The sequence below is a fragment of the Cricetulus griseus genome, chromosome 8 (assembly GCF_003668045.3).
Source record: "Cricetulus griseus strain 17A/GY chromosome 8, alternate assembly CriGri-PICRH-1.0, whole genome shotgun sequence".
NCBI lineage: Eukaryota > Metazoa > Chordata > Mammalia > Rodentia > Cricetidae > Cricetulus > Cricetulus griseus.
The window spans coordinates 84,969,207-84,992,503 of NC_048601.1; the positions used below are offsets into that span (position 1 = coordinate 84,969,207).

Sequence of the window (23,297 nt, forward strand, 5' to 3'; positions counted from 1 at the left end):
CTGTGCTGTACTCTGGTGGATCTTGGAAAGGCTGAGGCCTGAACCTGGATCTTGTCGTCTTTAATTCTGACCTCAATCAGGATCTCACACTGCCTTCAAAGGGAAACACGTAGGAGCACAGCCACTGAGCTCCCCAAATGTCACTTTTCTCTGTGAAGTCTACATGTGTTTCTGCCTGTCCAAACTACAACATAACAATCACAGACTGGCAGCTGGACTCTGAAATGACAACACAGAAGGAAACCTCAGAAATGTTGACACACATGCCTGCCCCTGCTAAAGTAATTTTCTCCCCCATCGCCTGCCTACGGACCTTTCTGACATGAGTTTATGCTTCTTTTTCTACAGGAGGAAATATAAGAAAACGTCGCAGAGGTAAGCTCATCTTTCTGGGAAAGGGGAACTGTCTGGGCTGTGGTTGTCTGAGTTGTGATACAGCTCTTCACAGGTTTGCCTTATGGTGCACTGGAATTGGAATAAACAGTCCCTGAGTCCTCTGTAGTGACTCGCCTACTTTATCTCCCAGTCATGGCTGCTGCTCTAAATTGAAATTGATTACAAGGTGTAGTGTATCCCAGTGGGTGGTCCGCTTATGCGAGCAGACCCTGTGGATTTGGAAGCTTGTTACTGCTGTGTTGTCTAGTGATTTTGCCAGAACCTTGACCAATAAGGGACTGGACTGTGTGGGCAGGTGAGAGGTGATGCTTCCTGGGGATGAGCGCAGAGAATTTAAAGGAACTTTGGTTCTCGTGCACTAGAGTCACGGAGGAGGAAATGCTGCCTAGCCACATGTGCAGGCACACAGTGCCTTAAGAGCAATGGCAGCCTTTTGATTTGACTATAGAAAGGTCTACTGTATTCTCCATACCTACTGCATGCCCAAGTGCCTGGCCTGGCTCTGAGCTGTGCTTTGCAGGAACTCTGATGAAGAACCCTGAAGCTATTTGGTGCACACCGGCCGTGTCCCATGTGGGTACAACACTCCAACCTGCATACTTTTCATTTATGGTTCCAGTATGACTAACTAGTCTTTGAGTGTGGTGTCTCCCGTTGAAGTGCCCTTCGGCAGATGGTGCCTGCTGGTACAGAGGGCATGGGTATTTGCGCCTGTGTGCAAGTGGTGAACCTGGGAAAAGTGAGCGGAACCTCTAAATAATGGAATAATAAAGTGAACCTAGAAAATGTTATGTGCGCTGTGTTTGAACTGATTCACATTTCCTATGATGTACATTTAAAGTCTCCAGTATGTTTTAATATTGGAATGCATGGCAAAATACTACAGTGAAGAAAATTAGCATACCCTTTACTTCACATATACCAAACTTCATTCATTGGTTCATTATGTTTGTTTGAGGCAAGGTCTCACTCTGTATCCTAACCTGACCTGCGATTCACTCTGCAGTGGAGGTTGCCCCAAACTAATGGCAATCCTCCTGATTCAGCTGTCCTAGCGCCAGGATTACAGACCTGAGCCACCATGCCAGATTGGTTCATCCAGCATAATTTTAGTATTTCAATTTCATAAAACTATAGGATAATAATGGCATACACAGACTTCTATGGCCTCTTTAACTTTTCCAGCAACATCTCTTGCCACTTTTCCTTACTCTCTAAACTTCCACTATGGGGTAATTCTAAAAGTATCTGTAGCTGCTTAGGGGTGGGTAGGTGGTTTCTTAGGAAGAGCTTTGGTTGTCTTTTCATTCGTATGTTTATCTGAGGCTTATTTAGGGTCACTGACTACATGTACATCAAGGAGCTTCTCTGGAATGATGCACAGCAAAATGGCTTAACTTCAAAGTTACCCAGGAAACCAACGAAGGGCGTGGATAGAGATTGCCTGTAGTGACGTGCTGACACTTCTCTCTGTGTCTAGCTTATGCTATTCCTTCCTCTCTGATTAAAACCTGGTCCCACTCTTAGTTAATGCTCTGAGACTTCTGCCTTCTGTGTGTTGCATAGCTACTTCATCTTTTGTTCTTTCTGCTCAGTGTATTACACCTTCCGGTATTTTGTTTTCATCTGCTACATGCCTGAAATATTGTTGCCTCCTAGAAAATGTTGTTGGATGAAATATTGCTAACTGTTCTTACAGAGTGAACCTTGAAGTTGATTTTTTCCCACACAACACTATTGATGATAGCACCAGGGAGAAGGGGCCATGGTATCCTGTGCACTTTAACTTCCAGTTGATTAAAATAGAAACTGAAATTATTTTCTCACAGCACATAGACTCAATACTTTATATATTGAATAATGTCATGGGATCTTCCCAGGCCTTTTTAAGGAAAGGTGAATTAATTCTGGAAGAGTCAGGCTTGGGAGGTCATGGTGGCATGCAAGTCAGAACAAGAGTGCTACCATTTACAACAAATACGCTTCCTACAAATGACATGGTCAACTATTCCTGTCTTAGTCACCTTAACTAAGAAGAATCATTAGGGATATAATTAACACAAGTACCAAAATAGCCTATGCTACTGAGTTTAGAATCTCCATTCCCAAGAAATGGGCATGCATGGGCCTTTTGTTTGCCAAACTTTTATAGTCCACAATTCAGCTTAAAAGACTAGGGTTGGCTTTTCATGGTATTTGAGTTCAGTATTACAGATTTAAGTAGATTACATTAAGATAAAAACTGTTAGTGCAAACAAAATTTGCCAATAGTTTCCAATAAAGCATTTGCAGATAGCCATTTATTATCAACTTTTCTAATCAGTATCATCTAGTGAAGATTCCCATGCTCTGTCGTTTCCAGGTAAAGTCTGCACTCCAAAGGCATGTATATGAAACTGGGCTATGTGAGTTCCTGAGAGGAAAACTGACCATGATTTGAAGGCTTCCTGGAAGTTGCTATCCTGTCAGAAATGCCGTGGGCTTACACAGCTGACAACACACTTCTGTCTTGTTTAGGATGGTTGGGTTCATGGTAGTAATTGCATGAGAACCACTAAGCAGGATATAAATTAATCACAGATTGGAGGGTACCATAGTCTTCAGTAGTGACATTGATAATCATTTTTTACATGGACTAGTCATTTCAGGGTCATCTCAATTTTATATTAAAGTGAGACGGACAGGTAGGCAGGAGTCTTAAGAAACACTCAAACCTGTCAATGTTCAAATTACTATGGTGGCTACTTACAAAAGTGTGTTTTTGTATATCTAATGTGAATAGAATTATATTTTTATTGTGTTACAAAAATAAAGCTTGTTTTGTATCACCTTTATTGATGCTGAAGTGCAAATTAAAAATGGATCAGTTTGAACTCCTCTCCTTTTAATATTTTCCATATTAAATAGATCTATGTCCTGGTGATGCATTATAAACAACAAACTGTTCTCAGCATAGTGGCTTAAAACAGCCATCTCATTTTGTTCATGATGTCATCAGCTGGGAGATTCAGGCAGGACTTGACTTCATGGTGTGCACGTGATCTAAGTGGGTTGCTGGAGATTCTGCTTTGAAGAGTGCTCCTTCATTCACGGCAGGAGCCTTGGTGCTCCTTGTTTCTGTGTCTGCCCTCTAGCATCCGTGCCATCTCCGCACAAAGCTTTCATTCCCCACATGCTTCCTCCTGCATGACAGTCTTAGGGTGGTTACACTCCTTTTGCGGCTTCTGGAGCTGAGTGGCCTCAGTGGCAGCAGTAGAAGCTGCTTGTGTCTGGGGGGTTGTGATCCAAGTTGAGACACTGGCACACAGCCACTTCTGCTGTGTCTCACTGTTCAGTTGACCAGCACACCTACATGCTTAATGATTTCCAGCGGCCTTCTCTAACCCATGGAGCTGACTTTCAGCCTTTTGCAGCATGACTTTGCCTGAGGCTTTTCTAGAAACTCTGGATCACCTTCATCAGATGAATGGTATAGCTAATTTAAGTGCATTGTCCCACTAGTTAGGCACTATTGTACTTGACTGCGTGTTTGCCAATGAGATTCCTTTGGGGTAGAAGTAGCTGTGATTTTTGTTTTTCAGGATAGGGACAAGTGTATTGTGGGTGACAGTGGCTTGCTGAGTTCTTAATGTAATTAATTTATTATTTATTTATCTGTGTGCATGTGTGGGGATGCACATGGCATGGTGCCCATGAGGAGGTCAGTGGACAATTAGTAAGAGTAGGTCTTCTCCTTCTATTATGTGTATCCTAGGGATTGATCTTAGGCTGGCAGATATACCTTTACACATAGAGCGATCTTTCCGGCTCTGGCTCCTCACCATCACTGCATTATTTGGTCAAATAAAGCTGGCAGTTTAGTGTAAGAAAACTAAATGGCATGCATGATTTACAAGTTTTCTATTGTGTACGTTTGATTTGAACATCAAAGAAAAGATAGCCAAGCATATATAAATAACCTTTTTTTTTTGTTTAGAATTTTCTTGCTGTTTCATTTCACTTACATATTGATTTAGTGTTCAAAATTACGTTAAAGAAAAATCAGGCACCTGATTTAAATAATTATCACCCTACTCCAGCTCAACAGAGGAGTTATCTTTCTTGAAGAAATTCATAAAGTATAAGGCAGATGTTACTTCAAGAGAATGTTCTGATTCTCGTTTTTTAGCATCAATGGAAAGATACTAATTTCTTCCAACACCAGAATCCCAATAGAAGGTGTGGTGTTAGATGTGTTCCTTCTGGGCTAACAAAGGCACAATAGGTTGGTGGCAAGCATCTTTCTGTACAGAAAACCTCACAGGACTGGATTTTAACTGAGCAGCATTAAGGGACCACCCTTTCTTTGCTCTTGGAATGAGGCTTGTGTAGGAGGCCCTGTAATTCCAAGGATGGTGAAATGGCAATATGACAGCTGGAGAGGACTATAGAGTACACCTGCTTCCCAGAAAATTCCTCATCAGCTTGTTCTCAATACAAAATCAGCCTCAACACATCAAGCTGGGCTCAGAACAGTTTAGATCTTTGAGGAAGCTTGCCAGATCACATAGAGGATAATCACAGAGGCCTAGAAGTCATCTGGTACTCCCAGGATGCTCTTCAAGAATAGGATTTCTATCCAAGATGATGTAACAAATTGGATCAATGTCTGATTTTCATGATATTTGGTTTTACTGATACACATTTAAGCAGTTAGATTTAGATAAAATTATTACTTTTAAAGAAATTCTTTTTATTTTAAACGCATTGGTGTTTTGTCTAGATTTTTGTCTGTATGAAGGTGTCAGATCCCCTAGAACTGAAGTTACAGACACTTGTAAGCTGCCATGTGAGTGCTGGGAATTGAACCCGGGTCCTCTAGAAGAAGAGCCAGTGCTCTTAAGTGCTGAGCCATCTCTCCAGCCTCCTAGATAAAAATTATTAATGGAATTCCAGTTGTCCAGAAGTTTTCAATGGGAACATTTTTTTCGATAGCCATTTTAAGCTCACCTTTTCTGCTGAGTATCATCTTCTGGTAAAGATTTATATGTCAGCTACCATCTAATCAGTGATTGGTCAGTGTGTTAAGAGGTGAGGCGTTTGTAAAACCCAAGTGACCTTAGCAGCTACCTGTCCACACTGTGACAGTTCAGATATTGATCAGGATGCATTAGATTTGAAGTTTTTAAGCCTTGCTAAATAATGAAAGCCTATAATGTTTAGCATAATGGTTTTGATTGTTATTAATCAGATCTCTATTTAGTTTACATAGAAGATCTGCTTCTGACTGTAATTGAGTTATAAATTGGAACAATTAATGACCCACTAAGTTTATGTTTTTGACAATCACATTACTTTGAGTCACATGTATAGTTCATTATAAAAATGTTCCTGTTTAAAAATCATATTTCTGTTAACTTACTAAAAACTGAAATAAAATGAGAAGTAAAAATACCATTGAGTACAGGTCTACATGCTTTGTGGGTGAGACACAGGTAACTAATTGCAATAGAATATGGTGGGTCTAAGGATTGAAGGACATGGGGCATCTGGGTTGGGGTGCTTGTGATGTCATAAACTTCTCTCAGTATATCACAAATGAAAGAGTTACTTATTCTAAATGGGGCTTCAAAGTATAGGCACAGTGAAGTCCAGTAGGATAGTTCAGAATCTTTTCTTGGTCTCCCCGTTTCCAGTTACATTTAAAACGTGTGTTTCTCTGATACTTTGGATCTTTTCTCAAAGAAACAAATGGCTCAAAAAATATTCTGGACACAAGAATGCCCTGGATATTGACATCTGTGTAATTATTGTTGAAGTGGATATTGTTGTGAGTAGGGAGGCCTCTGCCTGAAGAGGGGCCTCTGCCTGCTGCAAGGCTAATGGGGGAGTCACGCCCTCCAACTGTCTTATCCTTTTCTTTTTTAATGAAGTTCTGGAATCACATGTGATGAGTTCAATGATTGCATCCAGCAAATAACACCCTTCGTCAGGTCTAACCCTTTCTACCTTCGTGGATCCCCTTCTTCCATGAGTCACCTGCTGATCTGCCAGCTTGGCTGTTAATAATAGAGTGCCAGGTTTGAGGAGTGGGGAGTGAGTGTCTTGCCATCTTTGGAAAGGCAACCTGCTAAGCAGTTGTAGCCTAGTGTTAGCAGGTGCACCTCAACTCTGCCTCTCATATTCTCCCCAGGGATAATATGATCCTTCAGTAAACACTGACGTTCTTTGGATATATTAAAAAGTATTGGTGGGCTTCTGTACCCTGTTTTTGCAAATAAAAATTGTTGGTGAAACAATATGTTCAGAAGCAGAGGTGACGTAGGATTTATTAAGGCGCGTGCTTCTACATAGATGCATAATTAACCATGGATTCTGTGGCCTTAATTTAGTAGCACTGCTATTTAGAACCTAAGAATTAATGAAGACACTAGGGGCAAAAGGATCTTCTGAGAGGTAAAACCCTTTCAAATATTTTCCTATATTTAGGATGACAAAAAATTCTCAAAGTTGTATGAACTGATGTATTATCCGTGACAGCATGTTTAGTTTACATTCCCGGTTGCCAACCGCCTTAGGGTGATTTTACAGCAACTGTAGATAGATCGAGGTAGATCAGAGAGAGCAGGGGGGTGGTCCTGGTTAGAGTGCAGATCAGGGATGCACATGATACTTAGCACAGGAAAAATACCTACAGGTTTGTAATTTTGGATGAAACAATGTGGAGGGAAGAGGAGGAAGGAGGGTCTGCACACACAGCTTTGGTCACAGTTCTGAAGAGCAGGCAACCACCATTCACTCAGTGGCTGCTCTAAAGTATCAGCAGGAGTCTTATAGTGTGGACTCAGAGAGCTGGTTATCAGGAGATGAGAACTAGGCAGGGAGGGAGAGAGGACCCTGGACTGTAATAAGTCAAGTGATAAGCCTTAGTGATGTGTTTAGCTACTGGTAACAGGAAGTTGTCATTTTCTTACTTAAGAGGAACAACTGGGTGCAACGCAGTGCCCTTATGACCGGTAATTGCTAGCCTTCTTGTGCTCCTCTATGATCAAAATTTGAGTCTTGGATATGTTCTTGCCTTCTTCAGCATTGCCCTGGTGTTCTTCCTTCGCACCCAGCTTTGTAACAGACTGTGTACCTTTGCTTCCCATGGTCTGGTCTTTATTCCCATAATCCAAGTACATTATCCTTAGTGTATTGGAAGTCTCCTTAATCATTCCTTTCTTTGGTTGTCTTCATTATCTCATTCTGCGAACCCATGTCTGACTATTTTCTCTATAGCTTATCTGATTGAGTTAAAAACAACAGACACATACATGCATGTATACAATAATGATTAGTAAGAAAAAGAGGTATTGAATTTAAAGAAGAGCAGTGTCTTAAATAAGGTTTCTATTGCTATAAAGAGACACCATGGCCACACATCTCTTATTAAGGGAAAACATTTCATTGAGGTGGCAGTTTCCAGGTGAGAGGTTCAGTCCATTATCATCATGGTGGAGAGCAACAGGAAGTGGAATGAGAGAGGGAAACTATCAGTCAGTTGCCCAGCCCTCTAGAAGTTGCAAAAAGGTCTTTTGGGACCTGTTCTAAGGACTGAATCATATTCATGATGGGAATAAGTGTGGAGATTCTGGATTAATGTGTTGTTGTCTTCCTTCATTATACAGTTTTGATTTTTAAAATTTTAGCTGCTTAAATCATCTTTTTCTTCAAGAACATTTAGAAGCACTGTCTTTCAATTAGTCTTCTTAGATATTTCCACCTAAAATCTTCCCTGCTCTCTCAGTTCCTACTCATTGCTAACAATGGTTAGATGTTTGTTGTTCTCGGAACAATAGTAAGATTTTAATTTTTTTATTAGTTCAAATTTGTAACAAGTTTGCTTCACATGTCAATCCCTTCTCCCTCCCCTCCCCTCCAACCCTTCCCCAACCCCCCACCTGCCCCCACCCCATTCACCCTCAGGGCTCCCCAAAGTCCACCACATCATCCTGGGCCCGGTCTAGGCCCTGTCCCATGTGTCCAGGCCAATAGTGCGTCCCTTCACATGGGATGGACTCTCAAAGTCCCTTCTTACACCAGGGAAAAAATACTAATTCACTACCAGGGGCCCCCTAGAGAGCGGAGGCCTCCTCATTTACATCCATGTTCAAGGGTCTGATTCAGTCCTGTGCTGGCCTCCCAGACAGCAGTCTGGGGTCCATGTGCTCCCCCTTGTTCAGGCCAGCTGATTCTGTGGGTTTCACCAGCCTGGTACCGACCCCTTTGATCTTCATTCCTCCCTCTCTGCAACTAGGTTCCAGAGTTCAGTGTATATCTGTGGATGTTTTCCTCTGCTTCCATCAGCCACTGGATGAGGGCTCTAGGATGGCATAAAAAGTAGTCATCAGTTGCATTATAGGGGAAGGGCATTTAGCTTATCCTCTCCACCATTGCCTAGATTGTCAATTCGTGTCATCCTTGTAGATGTCTGGAAATCTCCCTTGTTCCAGATCTCTCCTCGGACCTATAATGGCTCCCTCTGATATGGTATCTCTCATCCTGCTCTCTTCTATTCTTCCCCCAACTAAACATTTCTGGTCCTCCATTTCCTCCTCTTCCCTTCTCTTCTTCTCTCATTCTGACAGCTCCCTGTCCCCTACCCTCATGCTCCCAATTAGCTCAGAGATCCTGCCCCTTCCCATTCTCAGGGGTCCATGCATTTTTCCCTTAGAGTCCTTCTTGTTTCCTAGTTTCTTTGGTGAAGAGGATTGTAGGCTGGTAATCCTTTGCTCTATGTCTAAAATTCATATATGAATGAGTACATACCATGCTTGTCTTTTTATGACTGGGTTACTTCACTCAGGATGGTTCCTTCTAGTTCCATCAATTTGCCTGCGAATTTCAAGATTCCATTGCTTTTTTCTGCTGAGTAGTACTCCATTGTATAAATGTACCACATTTTCTCTATCCATTCTTCAGTTGAGGGGCATATAGGTTGCTTCCCAGGTTCTGGCTATTACAAACAATGCTGCTATGAACATGATTGAACATATGTCCTTGTTGTATGAACGTGCATTATTCGGGTATATGCCCAAGAGAGGAATTGCTGGATCTTGAGGTAGACTGATTCCCATTTTTCTGAGCAACCGCCATACTGATTTCCAAAGTGGTCTTACAAGTTTGCACTTGAACCATCAATGGAGGAGTGTTCCTTTTTCTTCACATCCTCTCCAGCATAGACTGTCATTGGTGTTTTTGATTTTAGCCATTCTGGCAGAAAATTGCAGATAGATCCATATCGGTCACCATGCACAAAACTTAAGTGCAAATGGATCAAAGATCTCAACATAAATCCAACCACACTGAATCTTCTAGAAGAGATTGAACGAATTGGCCCAGGAGATTGCTTCCTGAACATTACACCAGTAGCACAGACATTGAGATCTGCAATTAATAAATGGGACCTCCTGAAACTGAGAAGCTTCTGTAAGGCAAAGGACACAGTCAGTAAGACAAAACAACAGCCCACAGACTGGGAAAAGATCTTCACCAACCACACATCTGACAGAGGGCTGATCTCCAAAATATACAAAGAACTCAAGAATCTAGTCTCCAAAACACAAAAAATCCAATTAAAAAGTGGGGTACAGAACTAAATAGACAATTCTCAATAGAGGAATCTAAAATGGCTGAATGACACTTAAGAAAGTGCTCAAAATCCTTGGCCATCAGAGAAATGCAATCAAAACAACTCCGAGATTTTCATTTTTTGAGTGAAGAATGTACTCTGTTGAAGTATGGTGGGCACTGCAGGTATTTATTTTTCAAAATTCGTTATATTTTACTTATTTGTCTGTTGCTGTTTGGGGTGGTGGTGGTGGTGGTGGTGGTGGTGGTGTGTGTGTGTGTGTGTGTGTGTGTGTGTGGTGTGTGTGTGTGTGTGTGTGACAGAGAGAAGAGAGAGAGAGAGAGAGAGAGAGAGAGAGAGAGAGAGAGAGAGAGAGAGAGAGATAGAGAGAGAGAGAGAGCATACAAACACATAGGCATGCACATATATGTGCCTTAGTATACATGGGCAAGGTAAAGGGTAGCTTGCAACAATTGATTCTCTGCTTCCAACATTCTGATCTTGGAGGCTGAACTCAGGTCATCAGGCTGAGCAACAATGCCTGCTGAGCAATCTCACTGTCCCTGGGGTTATTTCTTAAATGTTGTTTGAGTTTGTGAAGGGTGAGATTGGGACCCTCTATATATTTTTGTCATGGGTGAAAACTAAAGTCAGTGATTCTGCATATAAATAAGCTCAGGTTGACAAATGACTCATGCTTGCAAATGGTTTTGCACTTCACTGCAGAATCATACATCCAGACTCCCATTTGGCTCTCACACTGGCCAGCATGGTGGCCTGTGAGGTCAGCAAGACAGATGGCATGCATGGCAAGAACGTAAAAGCGTATCCTTGCTTGGATCATTGCCTTTGCTTTTCTCTTTCAGTTTCTCCACTGTGGGGCTGTAGCTGTAGGTGGAAACTCACAGTACCTTTGCTCTGTTTCAAGCTTTATTTTCTCTTGTTCTGACCACCAAGCTGGGGAATGTTCCAGGCAGTGTCTCCTGTATTTGAAAATTCTTTTCAAACTTGGAACACAAAACTGTTTATTGCTTGGCTCTTCTGTGATGTTCTTCTCTTTCAGAATTATTTTCTTAGGTTGCATAATGAGGTCCAAGTACATCTCTAAGAGTGTCAGTAACTCCAAAGATGGGAGATCACTGCGCTTCTCAAGTTATTCCCAGAGTTTAAGTTGCCAAAGGAAGTGTGTCTCTAGACCCATCCTAATCTTAGTAGCTGATGTATCAAAGGGTGAAATCAAGTAGTTTGATAAAGTAATTGCTGAAGCCTTCAAGCTGGGACCAAATCCAACCTCCACCAGCAGCTGCATAACAGTGGCTTCCAGAGCTACTGGAGGTACCGATTTCATCAGTGTAGATTAGTATTTCTGATTTTCATACTGTTGATGTGGCAACTGGCCTGGGTGTGTATCTCAGGCACTTTGACAGCATCTCTGCCAACCCACTAGATATCACTTGCTACTTATTCCTTGCTATCCCTTAGTTGTGGTAACCAAAGGTGTCCTCTCACCTGTGGTGGAGAACTATATGACTAGTTTAAAGGTTAATAACAAGGCTTTGTCACTGGTGTGGCTGGTTATGCCAGGTTGCTCTTTCCCTGCCATAGTGTCTTCATCTATAGAGATGACATTGAGATGAGGATATACATCAGTCCTTTTGGTTAAAAATACAGTATTTTTTGGCCCTCATTTTTGGGGTCTTGTATGTTTGTTGGGTACTCTGTGCTATGCAACCAAATTACCAGAGGTAGCATAATTTCCAGCTAGAATGAAGGCCACTGGGTAAGTAACAGGATCTGTGCCAAGAGCAATGGTCTTTTGGCCAACAACCAGGTTACCTCTGGTTAAGAGGCTTATAATTTTGCCTAGCTAGGAAGAGGTAGCCTTGGGAAGGATGTTAAAGGGTAGTTGTTATACCGTAGATTTTGGCAATGAAATCCCGTGTCAGGTGAGTTTATCGTGTGTAAGGTACTCCACACATCTTCATCTTGTTGCATCATTACAATGAGCACCTTTGCACAGAGAACTTAGGTGACAAGAGACACTAGCTTGAGCTTTCAACACAGGAAACTTGCTACAACCAGAGTCTAAATGCACATCTGTTAGGGGTGTAAATTTCCTGAATCTTCCCTCCCTATGGTTTTGTAACTTCTTGTAGATGTGGTGACACTATTTGTACTGGGTAGTTTTATGTCAACTTGACACAAACTAGGGTCATCAGAGAGAAGGGAGCCTCAAATGAGAAAATGCCTCCTTAAGGTTGGGCTGTAGGCAAAGCTGTAGGGGCATTTTAAAAATTATTGATTGATTTGGGAGGGCCCAAGTCATTGTGGGCGGTGCCATCCCTGGGCTAGTAGTCCTGGGTTCTATTAGAAAGCAGGCTGAGCAATTCATGAAGGGCAAGCCAGTAAGCATCACCCGTTAATGTCCTCTGCATCAGCTCCTGCCTGTGGGTTCCTGCCCTGAATTCTATCACTGATGAACTGTGATGTGGAAACTTAAGGCAAATGAAACCTCTTCCTCCCCAAGTAGTTTTAGCCACGGTGTTTCAGCACAGTAGTGGTTAACCCTAACTGAGACACCTTTTTCCTTCCTCATATGAAGCAGGTTAAGTCTACAGAAAGTTAAAAGGTCAGAAGGATGCACCTGTGAGACTTCATTTCTCTCCTCTGCCTATTGTTCTTTTCATTTTTAAAAGATGGGGTCTCAAGTAGCCCAGGGTGGCCTCAATTCTTTTGTGTAGATGAAGACTTCTGCTCCTCTTGCACCAGCCTCTGGAGTGCTGGGAGTACAAACATACACCACCATGTCTAATTGATATGGCACCTGGGGTTGAACCAAGGGCCTCTTGTATGCCACTGGCCCCTTTTGTTCTGTCCTTTAAAAGACATTTTTTTTTGTTTCAAATGTTTTCCTATCTGTTCTTAACCTAAAAGTTGAAGCCTGCAGGAGAATTCAATGATGGCGTGTTTCTAAAGGGCTATATTTATCCAATGTGAGTCAAGCAAAGGACTCCCTCACCAACTGCTGCTTCTTCATTTCTACAAATCATCTATTTTGTGCTTAACATTGTCAAGTATTTTGAAGCCACGTGATCAGTCATCCATAAACCCATAGCTCTTTGTTCATAAAAATAGAAACAGAGAAAAGGAAATTCACTCTGCGTTTTCCATCCTTGTTTGCTGTGCTACCGCCTTTCAACATTCAACAGATCATTGCCTGAATTTTTCCCATTCTCTCACCACAAGTGGGATTTGGACCATTTATTCCTTGCATTTTTAGATGACAGGTAAGGGGAGTCACAATGAAGAATTCCAGGCAGCTGGACAGAGTTGAGGAAGTGGAGGATGGGATTTGGGAAAATCACATCTGCAGTGTTGCTCAGCCAAGAGTTACTGGGATGAAAGTTTGGGGTAAAGAGCAGGGTGTTGCAGTTTTGGGTGCTTGGGCTGAAATTCAAGTTCTGGCAGCAATCCTGTGTAGCGTAATGCTAAGGGGGTATATGGCTCCCTTTAACTACTGGACTCTCTTCTCTCTCATCTACAATGGATTTGCTTTCTAAGGTTCTTTTTTTCCCCCTTGGTATTTCAAGGCAGGGTCTCTCTGTGTAGCCCTGGCTGTCCTGGAACTCTCTCTGTAGACCAGGCTGACACTTTCTAGGGTTCTTATGAACCCCAAATTAAATAGAAATAGTATGTATAAATTGTTGGTATATGGATAGCAGTTAGTCACTGACTGCTTGGGCCATCCCTCAGAGAGGCCTTCAGGGTTCAGGAGCTCCTGGGAAATGCTGTGTTCTGTCTCAGATCATCCAAGACAGCTGGTGAGATTAATAGACCTTGAACTTTAGTGGTTCTCTGAGAGCAGGGGCATAGTCTTATCTACAAAACTGATAAATTAGCCTCAACAAATTGCCCAGGGTACATGGAATAGGAATGAAAGATGGCTATGTAGGGGCAGGAGAACAAGTTACATGGGGCCTAAAGTAGGAACAGAAGTTTTCCAGGGTCCTGGTTGGTGTGCCTATGGGATTTCTCCACATGGGAAGGCTCTTAACATCCATGTTCTCTGATAAGTGTCTATTTTTTAAATGAATTTGTTTTCCTTTAAACACTCACAGTGTAAACAGCACTGTATTTTAGTTTCCACACATGCATTCTAGACTCAGAATGCCCAGCTACTGGATCTATGTTTCTTAAAGCATATGGCCCTTATAAATTACTTGCTTTCTCTAAGTTTCATCTCTAATTTTCATCTGAGTGGAGAAAGCCACCCAAAATGACACTTTTTAATGTGTAAAGACATTTTTGATCACTTTTCTTTAAAGTTTCATTTATTATTCTAGTGTGTATATGGGCACCTGTACCATAACACATGCAGTGAGGTCAGAGAACAAACAAGGACTCCAGCTGTTGTTTCGAAGGTTTACTACTGACAGATAGTGACTTGATACCCTGGCTGAGAAATTAATAATTATCCAAAGTATTAGTAGTGCTGAAGTAAGAAGCTTTGATTAAAGCTTTTCTTTGGGACTGGCAAGATGGCTCATTGGGTAAAGCATCTACCAAGCAAACAAGAAAAGAGCAGAGTCCAGATTCCCAGCACCCACACCAATGGCTCTCCAGTAACCCCACTAACTCTGGAGGTGGATACAAAGGATCCCCAGAGCAAACTGGCTAGCAAGACTAGATAGATCATGGAGCTCTAGTTTCAAGTGGCAGACCCTGTCTCAGTGAAGAGTGGAGGACAATTGAAGAAGGCACCCAGTGTCACCCTCTGACTTCCACACATGTGGGCACATTATACGTACCTGCACATACACAGGAGAACATACACACATTTGCAAAAGTGAAGCTTCACTTTTTAGTAATTTGAATTTTGAATAATAATTGGACATAGTGCTTCATGTCTGTTGTCCCACCTCCTTGCGAGACAGAGGTAGAAGGATTGTATGAGATTGAGAATCAAGGCCAGTCTGGGCAATATGGTAGACCTTATCTCAAAACAGCAAGAAGTACAGCACTGGAAAAAGAAACAGGTTGGGGGGAGGCGAAAGAGAGAGGGACAAAGAGGGAGAGAGGAAATGTTGAAAGAGTGGAAGGGAGGAAGGAAGAGAGAGGAAGGGGGGAGAAAAAGAGAGAGGGGTATTTACCTTATGAAACTGTGGTGAGTTTTGATGAATAAAGGTGACAACTATGTATACTTCTATAACGCAATAAATGCACAGTGTTTCAGCTATCATTAATTGTTCCATTTTAGCTTGTAATTTGCTCAGTATATCACACTGGTAGATTATAGTTCTTAGCATATGTAGCTGAATATAAGAGTATAGGATTTTACATGTGTGGTTAAGTGCACTTAAATTTCACAAGGAAAAACATTTTAAATGTTTTTTTTATAATGCACAAAAGGGGATTTTTCAAGTAATTTGAAGGTATAATGTTGTTTGGTTTATGTACATTTAGCATACTCTGCCCTGAAAAAAATCAGAATTCCTGATTCCCATATGCTAGTCTGCTTGTTCCCCCAAAGCATAAAATTACAGATCTTAATAGAAACAGTTGGTATTATTGCATATTCACCAAGGAGGCAATAAAACAAAGTATCCTATACATATGGGGTACAGAAAAGAAATTACAAGAATACTTTCAACAAAAATTAGCAGCTGCAAAGCAAGCTAAACTGAGTCAGTTCTTTCTTAGTGTACCCAGGCTACAAAATTATTCATTGAAATTAGTGCTAACCCAATAGCAAGATGGGTCCTTCGGAAAACAGGGCTGACCAAGCAAGTTGCTCTTGGCTTTGAGATCCACCATCACCATGCTCTGCTACTAGGGGACTGGATCCTCCCCCCCCCCCACCGGCTGTCTTTTTGCTTCTCTAAGTGCAAATGGAAGTCTTGTGGACTGACTTCGGTAATCATCCCCTTACTCTGCAGGATGTGTCTAGCATCAAATCATTATCAAGGGCTCTGTAGGATTCACACAGCAAGTAAAGAGCTTAAGAGAACCAATGAGGCTGTGTGCAGTGTATGCTGTGAGATCCTTTCCTCCTGTACTTAGACTTGATCCATACTAGTTCCTTTGTCACAGTGCCATGAGGATGCCATGATGAGGGTGCTATCAGCTGCTAGTGTGCCAGGATGATAGTAACCGCATCTTCAATAGTTAGTGATGCTCATTCATGGCCCTTATTAGGAAAAGTGAGGGGAATTAACCCTTTTGGTAAAGTCTTCAGTGCCCAACTGATGGGTAAACAGAAGCCTCATTCCTTCGGGGGACAGCTGCTCCTCTTTGGAAATGAAGGCTCCTTATAATGATACAAAACTGTGCTGCTGACAGTAGAATGGTGCTGTGCGGGCCTGTGAGCACAGCCCTCCATTAAAACTGTTTTGTGCCCAACAGGGTATGCTAACTCCATGCTTACACCTGTTTGCTTTGCATCTGCCTCCTGCTGATTTCATCACATCAAGAAATGTGCTCTTGGAGTGTGATTTTGGGGACTTCAAGATGAGGTCTGATGAAACCATTGCGAAGCTGAAATTGCTCCCCATTTAGCATCATTATTTGAATAAAAAGAAAATTTCCTCAAATTAGTCTCTTGTGTGAAGAGTAAATCCTGTCTAAAGGATACTTGTTAGATTGAGGGGACAGATGATTTCCCAGCCTTGGCACCAGTGGCTTGCCTGTGTCATTGGCTCCTGTGCAGCACTAGAACAGCATAATTATAGCAGGAGTCCAAAAGCAAGGCATTGCACAGTGGCATTCAGAACAGGGATTTGGAGGTCTGAGATCTAAGCTTAAGTCCAATTTCCATTCTTCTTTAACATTAGAATTCTTCAGATAGTTATATACATAATATTCTCAGGGGAGTGGCTGCTCACAGTACCCAGTGGATGGACTGTAAAATAAGCATATATATATATATATATATATATATATATATATATTTCCAGACATATAGTAAGGGCTTAATAAATATTAGCTCGTATTCACTGTACTACCTCCCAATAATAGTTAATGGCCATAGAATATCATCCCCATCATAATTCATAGCAAGATTTTGCAAACTCTCTGCAAAACTTGGTCCTTCTGGGACTTCCTTTGCTTGTGCACTCTCTCAGAGTCACATCCACCAGGATTCATTAGAAAATTGTATTCCAAGTTGGGAAAAGCTGCTATCTCATGGTTTACACTAACCCTCAAGCACCGGAAAACAAAGTACAGGTCTTCAGAAAGGTGACCCCAATTCGGTTCATTTGAACTGGAAATCCCAGTAGGCATTTCTTCAGTGACACTCTTCTGGTCCCAGTCGTCATCCTCTTATGGTATTGGTGATGTGTGGATCTATGGGTGACCTAACAGGTTTATCCTAGATAAAGACTTAAGATCTATAGGATGAGAGTCAGTCAGCATGCTTCTCATTAACAGTGCTTCTGAGAAGTTAGGTGAAAGAAAAATTGGAAATGCAGCACTTCTTTTTAAAAATGAGTTTTCCCAAGAATATCAATACACATATTTGATTTATTGATGCAAAGTTTGACTCTTATTTCACTTACACAGTGCTGAGTGCAACCTATCGCCACATACCCAGAGACATTGAGCAATCAACCACACAAAGAGCAAAGGGTGCTTCTTATCCTCTGGGAGCAAAGGGGGAGGAGGGAGAGAAAGGGTGAGAGAAAGGGAGAAGGTTGGAGGGATGGAGAGAGAGAAGGAGGGTGAGGGGGAGGGAGGGAGATTGTGGGAGGGATGGAGAGAGGGGGAAGAGATAGGGAGATAGAAGGAGGGGCAGGAGGGAGAGAGGGGAACATAGAGGGAAGGGGAAGGGGAAGGAGGGAGAGAGAGAAGAAGGGAGAGAGAGGTGACTCAGTGGGCATCTGAGTGGGAGACAGAACCTTAGTTCTATCTCCAGGACCTATATGATTGGAGGAGAGTACTGACTCCTATAAATTTTTTTCTACCATGGCAAACATCCGCCCTCCATACTACAGAAAAAAATATGTAAATAAATATATGTTAGAACATCAGCCAGATGTGGAACTGTGGTATGAAAATTTCATTTAGAAGAAATAATATAAGTAGTTGATATTTTAGTATTGTATTTTTGAAGTAATCATTTTGAAAGTTTAAGGTTTATGGAGTTGAAAGCCAATGCATTTACTAGTATTGTTTTTTTAATTTTGTCATGTTTTGAGAATTTCATACAAGAGATATTTTAGGGTTTATATTGCTGTGAAGAGGCACCATGATGATGGCTACTCATAAAGGAAAGTGTTTAATTTGGTCTGGCTTACAGTTCAGAGGGTTAGTCCACTGTCATCATTGCTGGAAGCATGGCAGCGTGCAGGCAGACATGGTGCTGGAGAGGAGCTGAGTGTTCTACATCTGGTCAGCAGGCAGCAGGAAGACAGAGTGATCCTGGGCCTGGTTTGAGCATCTGAAGCATCAAAGCCCATCCCCATTGACGTTATGTCCTCCAACAAGGCCACATTTACTACAACAAAGTCACGCCTCCTAATAGTGCCACTGCCCATGGGCCTATGGGGGTCATTTTCATTCAAACCATCCTGGTATTGTATTTAACGGAACAGTGTTCACTTTCTGAGAAACAGGACTCACTGATTTAGAGGAGGTTTCTTTAGAGGCTTGGGTTAAAGGTGAAGCTCCCAGTGCGTGTTACAGAAGGGCATATGTTACTGGTAGGAAGGTGAAAGGTGCTGGGGAAACTGGAAGGCAGACAGTGCTTGGTGACAGCCTGGGTGTAGGAGATGGGAACATGGGGAAGACTTTAATGGAATGATCTTCCTTGTACCACCCAAGCGCTGATATGGATCTCCACAAAGCGCACGTTATGAGGGTTAATGAAGTGTGTGTGTGTGTGTGTGTGTGTGTGTGTGTGTGTGTGTGTGTGTGTGTGTAGATACAATCTTCTGGGCCCATTTAGTGCTGTGCATTCGTATGTTTTAGATTTGAAACCAATTAGGGGGCTTGCTTCTGGGGAAGACTGATCTCTCTCTCTCTCTCTCTCTCTCTCTCTCTCTCTCTCTCTCTGTAGTCATCAGTTACCTATAGGTTTTCATCTTGTTGGAATCTAGTGAGATTTCTGCCATCCATGTTAGCTTGTCAACTGGTTTGGTAACTATGCAAGTCTTATTTAGGTGACTCTATCATTGAAATTTCACAAGTACAGCTTCCCTGTCATATGTAGAAGTCACTGTCTCTCAGTAGACATTTTGGTCCTCTGGCTCTTAGAATCTGTTTGCCTCCTCTTCTGTGGTACACCTTGAACCTTAATTGTTGGCCTTAATTCCTGAACAAGTGGAGCCCTCTATTGTTTAGGGTACTACTCATGTTTTCTTCAGTCAGCCCCAGTGTTTTGTGTTTTACACAGAGGTCTTTAACCCAATCGAAACTAGATTTTGTGTGGAAGGTGATAGATAAAGGTCCAGTTTCATTCTTCTATGCAGGTGTCCGGTTTTCTCAGAACCATTTGTTGAAAAGGGAATCGTTTCTCAGTGTATCTCCTGGCAACTTCATCAAATGTCAAATGGCTATACTTATGTGCATTTATGTTTGAGTGCTTTATTTTGTTCCATTCATCTACATGTCTGTTTTGCACCGTTACTATGCTATCTTTATTACTATAGCTATGTAATATATATCTCGATATATGGAATGGTAATTCCTTAGGCTTGATCCATTCAACTTAACAGGCTTTCCACTGAGTTTCCTAATTGTGTTGTTGAGTTTTCATTTTGGCTTCAGTTGTCTTCACTATTTCTATATCTTTACTGAATTGTTTTCAAATCCTGAATTGTATTTGTCATTTCCTTTAGCCTTTGTTATTATCTTCTTTGTTCGTTGTGCTGTTTTGCTTTTCTAATGTCTCCTTTAACCCCTTGAATTCTTCGATAAAATTTATGATTGTTCTTTTAAATTCTGTTTCCTGGGTTCATCTAGGACAATTCTTACCTGAAAAGATTTCTATAAGGCTAGTGAGTTTGAGGAGGAACACACTGTGTTGGATTTCCATATAGTTTGTGGTTTTTGCAATGTGACATGGGCCTACAGACGTCTTTCTTTGTGTATGTGACATAAGTGAGATTCTAGCCTGCTTAAGGTTAGGCTGGTGCAAGAGCTGCATGCCAAGATACAGTTCAGGGACAGACAGTACAGGAGCTGCCAACTGAGAGCTACGTCTGAGAGTGTGGAGATGCTATGGGGACAGGTGAGGATCAGGGGAGCTCACTAAGCAAAGGCCAATACTTGAGCTGTGTCAAGAGCTAGTTCCCAAGAACATGGAGATGACACAGGGGAGGGGAGGGAAGAAAGCCTGAGTAGTTGGTTTTTAACACTGCTGTTGTTAGCTGAAGCCCAGCTTGCTCTGGCTCCAATAATGTGTGTTATATTAAGCTAACGAAGAGTCAGTGACTTGCTGTCCTTGTTGGTTAGTCATAGGCTCATTGCATCAGGTATCTTTTAGAGAAGTAATTATTACTCTCCTAAGGGCTGTAAGCCAAGTAAAGAGGACAACTGATAAAGACCTTTATCTGTGAAGAGGCACACAGTGTGGCCACTTGGGCTATGTGGCTCACTTGTCTGTCAGAATGGTCCATCCCAAGGAAACCAGGAATCTCTTCCAGATAAGTATCAGAGGGCAGATGAAAAGAATCACCTGGTTTTTTTCCCCATGAAAGCAGTACTGATTGAACACCAGGATGAGATGCCCCTGCTTCTGTCTTCTTAAGCACTTTTTGTAAGGTTGGTATTATTTTTCTCATGTGTCTGATACAATTCATCACAGAAGTCATTTAAGCTTGGATTTCCTAGTAGAAAATAGAGTTTGAGCTGTTTTCAGTATTATTATTGTATCAGCAGTATTATCAGTTATTGGAAAAGTATTACGAGATGATCAGTAGTCTGTAAGGTTAAGATATCTTTATTCAGATAAGTACCAGCCAAACGCAAGCCAGAGCATGCCAGGGGCAGCAAGGCAGGGAGGCCAGAGAGAAGGGGCTCCCATCTGCCTTGCAGCCCCTTAAAAACCTATTATGTGTCATCCTGACCTCACCTTGACCACACCCTGACAGGAGTGGTCAGGCACACCTGTAGCCAGCCCTTAGGAGGCAGGGTTACCGTGTCTCTCTACAGAAAGGTCTCTTTAAAAAGGCCAAATATCAAAAAGGACTTGAACCTCTCCTCCCACAACTTGTCTCAGATTCCTGACTGCTTGAGTATGAGATGGAACTGAAGGATTAACATTCCAGAAAATTCCCAGGTGTTGCCTCTGGGGGCTGCATCTTAGTTACAGAGCTCACTGGTATAGTGTGCCTGCCATCCTCCTACCGTGTGCCTGCTCAGCAATGGCATCCTTCATTTATGCTCCCTTGTAATATGATTTCTTGATGTCATGGTTTTCACCCATTGTTTTTAGTAGTGTTTTTTAAAAACTGATTTTATCATTGGTAACCATTTCTATTTTTCCTTTGCTTTCTGCTTTTGTATTTATAGTTTCTGCTCTTCTACTTACTTACTTTGTGCTTAATTTACTTTTTATTTTCTAACTTCCTAAGATGAAATGTAGAGTGCCGTTTTCAAACCTTGCTTCCTTTATGATACAAGAGTCAAAGCTGTATGGTTCTCCCAAGCACTCCTCAACTTCCTGGGCTCTGCCTAGTGTCCTAGAGTTATCATCCTGATCAGGTTGTAATCTTGTTTGCTGTCTTTCCAATCCTCCCATAGGCTCACTCATTGCAGAGACTAGAAGGAGGAACTTCATAGAAGAAAATCATAGTGCTTGTGCTAATGGAAGCCAGTTTCACTTTGACCCAACCTTTCACAGGGTTACATCTCCAGTTCACAACCAGATGCTTGTGCTAGGACTTGTGGCTAAGTGAATGACAATGACATGGTGTTCTTTAGTAGACTGGTTTCACCTTCCTTTGTCCTTACTAACATTCATGCCTTTAGGAGCTCCTCTAATACCATTAATGGGGAGAAAAAGTCATTAAAAAACATGAGGAGGAAAGTTTTATATCCAAAATGTCCTTTCCAGAGCAAAGTTGTTTTTTTTTTTGTTTTGTTTTGTTTTGTTTTGTTTTTTTGTGGTGGCGGGTGGGGTGGGGTAGTTGTCATAGGGAGCAATAAGAAAGGCCTGGCTGACCTTCTGAGCTGGTTGAATTTCCTCTGAGCTGTTTCTTCCCTAGTGGTTCTTGGTGGCCAGACTACCCTTCATGCTCATTACCACAGAGACCAAGATGCACCTTGGCTGCCTTGCTTTGGGCTTTCACAACTGACTAGAGCCTGGAGTACGGTGTGGGCCTACATTTTCTTTTCCCAGCACAGCTGCAACCCCTACTGTCAAGGCAAGAGCTGCTCCCTGGCACCTGCTCCAGACAGCAGAACAACCCAATTCCTTACTGTCTTTGAGTCTCTAGGTCTTTAGAGATGAAAACTCTTACATGTGTGGATTTAAAAAAATTCTTTGTTATTATTAATTTTTGGTTTGGGCTTCTGACAGCCCATTTAAAGGAAGAAGGGTTATAACACTTACTCTTCCAGGGGAAATGGAGAGTTCCCTGGAAAATTTATTTTGGGGAATCTATTAATTTGCAAGTCATTCACACCAAACATTTGGAACATAGTTTAATTTTTCTTTTCTTTTTAAAAAATTCCTTCCACTTTCAAATTTGTACCAGTAATAATGATTGCAAAACATGCAAAATTATTAAATAAATTAGTCTGGTGAGAAATGAAACTTTGCTTTGAAATGCCACTTAATATGGCAGTGACAAACATAACAGCTGCTGACCCTTGTGTGCCTGTCATTGGCTAAATAATCATTTACTTACCTCATTTGATTTTTCTTACTGCCTCTGAGGTGGGTGTCACTATTTCTCTTGCATTATGACTAAGAAATCCCGAGTCTGAGAAAAGCATGGGTAGTTTTCTAGTGTTGGGCAATGATGAGGTCTGCTTCATGGGAGGCTGGGTTACTTTTTAACCTCAACTATTAATTCTTATGACATCTTGACTCTTAAACCTTGGAGATATTGAGAGAAGATGACAAAAGTGTGGCTGTAACTTGATGTTTACACTGAAATTCATCAGTGTGAATATGCTCATTTTGATGAGGGTAATTTGGACATCTGCTTAAGCCCTGTGCCTTTTCCTTGTGTTTTAAGCCTTGCATGACAGGAGACGGCTATATATGATGGTTGGAGGGAGGGGGGAAATGCTTTTTGTGATAATTAGGACCTCAGAAAAAGAGGTGTCAAGGAAAAGTTTGACAAATTGCTCCACCAATTCT

At 41.7% G+C, this 23,297-nt stretch overlaps 1 protein-coding gene across 5 annotated transcripts in view; it reads left to right on the forward strand.

Annotated features, from left to right (window-relative positions):
* Positions 1–23,297, forward strand: part of Pde1c (phosphodiesterase 1C) — a 258,046-nt gene that overhangs the window by 17,550 nt on the left and 217,199 nt on the right. For all 5 annotated transcript variants that reach the window (XR_004771036.1, XR_004771037.1, XM_035448641.1 and 2 more), the window contains exon 2: positions 349–375. Coding sequence is in view for 3 of the 5 variants with exons in the window: in XM_035448641.1 (XP_035304532.1) it covers positions 349–375 (27 nt within the window). In the remaining 2 variants the exon portion in view is untranslated. The remainder of the gene's footprint in view (positions 1–348; positions 376–23,297) is intronic.